The sequence below is a fragment of the Wyeomyia smithii genome, chromosome 2 (genome assembly GCF_029784165.1).
Source record: "Wyeomyia smithii strain HCP4-BCI-WySm-NY-G18 chromosome 2, ASM2978416v1, whole genome shotgun sequence".
NCBI classification, from domain to species: domain Eukaryota; kingdom Metazoa; phylum Arthropoda; class Insecta; order Diptera; family Culicidae; genus Wyeomyia; species Wyeomyia smithii.
The window spans coordinates 87,287,519-87,294,698 of NC_073695.1; the positions used below are offsets into that span (position 1 = coordinate 87,287,519).

Consider the following 7,180-nt stretch of genomic DNA (forward strand, 5'->3'; position numbering starts at 1 on the left):
TGTGACAATATGGGCCGTGAAGTGAAACGATGAGTTGCAGCTGCAAACAGGGCCTTCTACGGACTACGTAACCAGCTAAGCTAAGGGACGCTGATACTCCCGGTGCATACTGTTTCCAAAGCTGCAAAAACGTGATCGAAAATATTTTGACCCAAAAAACTAGATTTTAGAGCCACAGTGCCTCCAGGAGGCACTTCCACTGAACAGTGAGAAGCGAATTTTACTTTTTTCATTTTTGCATATAAAAATTGACTTTGTTTGGCAAAGTTGTCGTACATTTTATAAGAAACAACTTTCTCAAAGGTATCATACTTTTGTCTGCCTTTTCAAATGAACTTTTGTGGAGGTTTCCACAGATGGCCACTGTTGCAGAGCAAACAAAGAGACAGTATTTCCAGTTTTTTAACTCGATTTATTTCAAGCGGAGTTAAAAAATCCCTTAAATTAAAAGGAAAATTTTTGATTATAATTTGGATTTTAGTATAATAATCTTAAGAACTAGGTTTAACATTTTTTGTAATTTCCTTATTTTCAAATTATGGGTTTTTATAGTGATATAGATTCTACATGCTCTTAGCATGGGAAGTAAGTTGGAGCGATCAAAGCACGTGGGGGCGTATAAGCGATTCATCTTAGGTGTAGGTAATGTTGAACTTAAATTGTAGATTCTCATGCAATCTCTCATGCTATTTTCATGCAGATTCCACTTACGTTTAGTGCTCATTTATAATATTGAACCTCCGTTTTTAATCTGCACTTGGTGATGCTGTTATAATAGATATAAGTTTTAGGTTAGAATCTAAGTCACAATAATTAGCCACGTAAATTTACCGTTTTAAATATTGATAATTGTGTTCGAAAATAATCACTGGGCTTATTATTAAATTTTAGGTATTTTATAATAATTATAAATTTAACTTTAGTAGAACTATAAGTATAATAATCACCACTTTCGCTAAGCCACTGGTTCAGTCTGCTGCTACTCCTGAAGTGGCGATCTACATTTAACATGGCTGTTTTATCGTTGATCGTAGATCGTTTCCGATCGGTATCGCTCGTGCGGATGATGGATAAAGCGTCGCTTCAATAGGCCTATTGTGAATTGGTAGCACCAGGGGAACTCGCTGAATGTTGGTTCGTCACAGACAGGGTGACATTCCCCCCCAGTACGTCGTGGCCTTGGTCCGACTTACTCGAACTGGAACCGACGTCCAGGATTGCGATGTTCACTGCAGGTCTCTCCAATCTTCCTTGGGATGTTTGCAATGTTACTCGCCGTACTTGTCGATCCTTAGAACGGACGATCTCTATAACTCGTCCCTTCGGCCAACAATTCCTTGGAAGGCGGTTGTCTACGATGACGGCAACATCGCCTACCTGTATTGGTCGCGTCTGTTGGAACCACTTTGATCTTCGCGTGAGTGTTGGCAAATACTCCGTGATAAAACGTCTCCAGATTTCATCTGCGTAGGCTTGCGACGCCTTCCACGAGTTGTTTAACAAAACTGTATTGTTATTAAATGCGATCGGGGGTTTGGCACCATTGGAAGACCCTAGGATGAAGTGATTCGGTGTTAGGGGAAACAAAGAATCTGCGTCTATCGGTACGTCCGTAAGCGGTCTTGAATTAATTATCATTTCGACTTCAGACAGCATGTTTCTTAGTAGCTCATCAGTCGGAAGTTGCCTTGGCTTTATTTGGTCCAGGATCTTTTTAACCGATTGGATTAATCGCTCCCAGCTTCCCCCAAAGTGTGGAGCAGCGGGGGGGTTATACGTCCATTTGGTATTCGGACTTACAAAGTGCTCCATCATTTTATTTTGGTCCACTTTTTGCAGCTCGTCTCGTAGAATACGTCCTGCCCCAATAAAATTTGTACCGCGATCACTGAAGATTTCAATTGGTGCCCCTCTCCTGGCCACAAAATTTCTTAGGGCTAGGATACACGAGTCGGTGGAAAGAGAATGTGCGATTTCGATGTGAATAGCTCTAACTGTTAAACAGGTCATTAGAACACCCCAACGTTTCTCTGTTCTTCTTCCGACTACTACTGACATTGGTCCAAAATAGTCTACACCAGTATACGAAAACGGACGAGTGAATGCAGCCATTCGCGCCACCGGAAGCTCCGCCATCATAGGAGGTGTTGGTTTAGCTCTTTGTATCTTGCACATTTGGCAATTGTACCTGACACGTTTGCATGCTGCGCGAAGCTGCGGAATATGAAATTTGAGACGAATTTCATTTATCACTGTCTCATGATTTAGGTGTTTATATTCACAGTGGTAATCAGCTATTATTAGGTCTGTCAAATAGTGCCGTTTGGGTAGTAAGATAGGATATTTGACCGAATCTGCAATAAACTGGCACGATTTAATGCGGCTGTTCATCCTTAAGACTCCAGCATGGTCAACGAACGGACTTAATTTGTAGAGCTTACTGGATTTTGCCAATATACTTTTAGTTTCTGGTGCGTTGTGGTTGATTAAAAGGTTATATTCTTCGGGGAAAGCTTCCTTTTGCACCTGACGGTATATACACCATTCTGACTGCTGTAATTCTTCCTGGGTGAACGGTATAGCACTTGGTGGGGAACGAACCTTTCTGCGTCGATAGGACAGATACCGTAATACATATGCCACAGCTCTGTGAAGGCGCTTCCATCTAGAAAATCGCTCGAAACGTATTATGGGTATGTACTCATAATGGTGAAGCACATTTGATAAAATCTCTTCATCGGTTGTTCCAACATTCTCCTTATTCACCGGCCATTGATTTTTTGGTTCTTTGAGAAAATCAGGCCCGGTGAACCAACGACCGGATGCGGTAAGGTCGGGTATTTTCTGCCATTTTGTGCCTTCATCCGCTGGATTTAAGCGTGTTGAAATCCAATTCCACTCGGCTGGCTCAGTGGCTTCTAATATTTCACCAACCCTGTGTGCAACATATGTAGAATATCGTCGGTGGTCGGATATGATCCAGCAAATAACGTCCCGAGAATCCGTCCAGAAGTATCTCTCAGATATCTTCACGCGGTGCACTGCGGCAATGCTAGCAGCCATGCGTGTTCCGATCACAGCGGCTTGCAGCTCAAGACGCGGAACCGACACATATTTCAAGGGGGCAACTCTAGCTTTCGCTCCTACTAGGGCACATTCTATTGTACCCGCCTGCTCGAATCTCAGATATGCCACGGCGACCAGTCCGTCCCGTCCTGCATCGACGAAAATATGCAATTGAGCAACGTTATCCTCTGCTGCTGTCGTAGTTTGTCGATAGCAACGGGGAATGCTTAGCCTCTCAGCTTGCGGCAAAACTTTTAACCACTCCATCCATTTGTCTGCCAGCCCTGGCGGTATTTCTGCGTCCCAATCTGTTTTTGCACGCCACACCTCTTGAAGAAGAATTTTAAGGAACATTAAGAAACCAGTCATCAATCCCAAGGGATCGTAAATCCTCATGAGTGTTTTTAAGAGTTCGCGCTTTGTCGGAATCTTCTGTCCGCTAAGTAGTTCTCTATCATGTTTTGGTGAAAGTTTGAACGTAAACGTATCCGACGAAATACTCCACCACATGCCCAAGACTTTTTCCGTTGCCATTTCGGAGCTGAGATTTAAATCTTTCTCGACAGCGCCTGCCTCGCTGACCGTTTCTAGCAGCCTATTTGAATTAGATAGCCAATTATGGAGCTCAAAACCTCCTTGTGCGTGGATAAACCGTACGTCTGAGGCCAGTTGTATAGCTTCGTCTTCGTTCTCTTCACTAGTCAGAAGATCATCAACGTAGTGATCTTTCTGTATACAAGCTACGGCTCGTGGAAACTGTTGCTGGAAACGTGCAGCATTGGTGTTTTTCACAAATTGAGCGCAACTAGGCGAGCATGTGGCTCCGAAGGTCATCACCTTCATTATGTACACATCAGGAGACCTCCTTGAATCCCCATCTCTCCACAGAAACCGCTGGCTTTGTTGATCGTCTTCATTGATCTCTACTTGATGGAACATCTCTCGTATGTCGGCTGCTATAGCGAAGCGATACTCTCGGAACCTGTATAATACAGATGGCAAAGATGCAAGCTGGTCTGGTCCAGTTAGCAGGACAGAATTTAATGAAAGTCCGCCTACTCTGGCAGCGGCATCCCATACTATCCGAACCTTACCGGGCTTGTTAGGATTCATAACCGGAAAAATCGGTAAATACCACTTCCGTGGGTGCTTCTCAGCAACTTCCTTAGGGCTCAACTTTCGTATAAAACCTTTTGATTCATATTCTCTTATTTTCTCTTCCAATGTTTTAGCTAGTAGATCATCGCGACTCATCCGCCTCTCTAAACAAACTAAACGCTTTTCGGCCATGGATTTACTGTCTGGCAGTTCTATTCCATCCCTTCTCCACAAAAGGCCAGTTTCGTAACGATTGCCTTTACGATGTGTTCGAGACTGAAGTAGCTGTGTAGCGCGCTCATCTTCTTTTGAGAGTAATGGTTCAGTATTGCGTACAATGCCTAAAGAATCCATAGAGAAATATTTCTTCAGCTCAGTATTTAGACAGGAGTCTCCATCCTCAAAACACGGACAAATGTGAAAGCTGTGGCAGGCGTTGAAACTACTACCTGGTGTATTTGTACTAACTGAGCATGGACCGTAGATCAACCAGCCCAGTCGCGTTTTGGTAGCAACTGGTTCGTTTGCCGCTCCTTCTACACTCTTCAGGGCATTGCCGACATGGCAGTTATCGATTCCGATTAATATCCTTGGGGAAACAGAATCATACGAGTTGACTGGCAGCCCTTTCAAATACGCGTATTGTCGTGATAGGTCCTGAACTGAAATCGATTGCAGCGGAAGGCTAAGCGTTCTGACTGTGTGCACCTTAGGGAGCACAAACTTTTTACAATGATTCTCTAATCCAGAAATTTTCAGCGTTAGTCGAACGGATTCTCTCTCCTCACGCTGCTGGCCGCCTGTCCAGTTTAAACACAGTGGGCTTGGCATACCTTCTAGATTGAGTTCTTTTACCAAGCTATGATCCATGAATGTTGCCGATGACCCATCATCCAAAAATGCATATGTTCTGACAGAAACATCCTTTCCATGCAGAATAATAGGAATGTACCTGAACAAAACTTTTCCAGTTGAACCACAATGTGCATTGCAGCTTTGAGAAGATGGTTGTTTCGACGACTGTACTGCTTTATATCTTGCGTCGTCGTGAAGCATTGGATGATGCATGAATGTACACCCGTTCCTGCCGCATGAGGATTTTATAATGCAGGCTCCAAAATGTTTGTTGAGACACTTTTTACAAAGCCTTTTCTCCCTTAACGCTGACCAACGTGATGAAATGCTCATATTTATGAATGCTTTACAGACATCTGTAGAGCTGCATGCTCCTTCGCAGATTACGCACCGTTGTATAGCTGTTCGTATCCCGGTAGGTTTCAATGGTTTCGTTTCTTCAGAGTGAACGTTCAGGTAATCATCTTGCTTACGGTTCTTTCTATTGATTGGCGGTTCGACCGGAGATATAGTGACAACACAAGCAGCTTCCACCAGTTTTTCTAGCCAATCACCGAAACTCGACAGTGTAACCAGTTGCAAAGATTGTCTGTGTAATGCCCAATTCAGTTTAATAGCGGGCGGTAAACGATCAACTAACTCCTGTAATAAGGCAACATTACATAAATACTCGTCCAAACCACACGCCTTGATTGTAGCGCAAACGTTCTGAACGGCCACACCGAAATCGATTAGAGTATTTAGCTTCTCTGCTTTTGGCGACGGCATTTCCCGTATGCGTGTAACAAGCGAATGTACTATAACTTCAGGACGCCCAAAAAGCGTTTTCAAAGTACTCATAATTCCTGAAAGATTCGACGGATGCAACAAGCGACTGCGGACAGCTTCTAGCGCCTTTCCTTTAAGGCATCGTTGGAGCCGAAGAAGATTCTCCTCATCACTATACCCGCACATTCTCGTTGAGCTTTCGAAACTAGCATGAAAAAGGGGCCACTCTTCCGGATGGCCATAAAATACGGGTAAATCACGAGCTACCGCCTGTCGAGCCGCCAGTTGGCTTCGACTGAGCTCGTTGTAAAGTGTCGAACTGGAAGCAGCTGAATTCGCGGTCGTCAGCCCTGTCTGGTTTATTCCCACAGATGATCGCCGTCGTTGGAGTAAAGAGAAACGTTCTTGGAGTTGTCTTTTCTCTAAAGCGTGCTTCTCTTCTAACAATCGAAGCCCATCTTCCAGTTCTTCGTCATTTTCGTAAGCACTCTTATTAGCATCTATAGTCGTCGAATTTGCTTTCGGAAAAACGCCCATTGAATTTGCATCGAGCTCATTTCTATTCGGCCTCGATCCTGTATTGAACTGCACTCTCTGATTTTCTCTCACTTCAGTATATGCCAGCCTTCTTTGCAATAATCCGATTTGCTTACGTAACTCCTGGATGCAAGCTAGCTGATTCCTTTCCGATTCCTGCCTAGTTCTTTCGGCTGGTGTTGAATGGCCTGATGTGACCTGAACATGGCACTGTGCGCAGTTCCAGTCTCTTTCCGACTCACTTTCACTCACACCGACACAGTTGAAGTGAAACCACTGATTGCAATTATCGCAATTTATCATTTTGCCATCATCCGGGGCATTACAAAAAGGACAAACCGACTCCAATACCGAACTTTCAAAGAGTGAATTGATTTCTAGACCTGTACCATTTTCTTGTGCCATTTTAGCGCATATACCACCCGATCGCAAATAAACGGATTTTTTAATTTTGTTGCAGAGCAAACAAAGAGACAGTATTTCCAGTTTTTTAACTCGATTTATTTCAAGCGGAGTTAAAAAATCCCTTAAATTAAAAGGAAAATTTTTGATTATAATTTGGATTTTAGTATAATAATCTTAAGAACTAGGTTTAACATTTTTTGTAATTTCCTTATTTTCAAATTATGGGTTTTTATAGTGATATAGATTCTACATGCTCTTAGCATGGGAAGTAAGTTGGAGCGATCAAAGCACGTGGGGGCGTATAAGCGATTCATCTTAGGTGTAGGTAATGTTGAACTTAAATTGTAGATTCTCATGCAATCTCTCATGCTATTTTCATGCAGATTCCACTTACGTTTAGTGCTCATTTATAATATTGAACCTCCGTTTTTAATCTGCACTTGGTGATGCT

At 43.1% G+C, this 7,180-nt stretch overlaps 1 protein-coding gene across 1 annotated transcript; it reads right to left on the minus strand.

The window, feature by feature from the left end:
- Nucleotides 1-1,092: 1,092 nt before the first annotated feature.
- On the minus strand, nt 1,093-6,729 carry LOC129719740 (uncharacterized). The gene has a single exon (XM_055671137.1). The coding sequence runs from the start codon at nt 6,727-6,729 to the stop codon at nt 1,093-1,095; it is 5,637 nt and encodes a 1,878-aa protein (XP_055527112.1).
- Between the last annotated feature and the right edge of the window lie 451 nt (nt 6,730-7,180).

Coding starts and splice junctions, on each gene's coding strand:
- LOC129719740 (XM_055671137.1), bottom strand. CDS start 6,729: ATGGCACAAGAAAATGGTACAGGTCTAGAAATCAATTCACTCTTTGAA.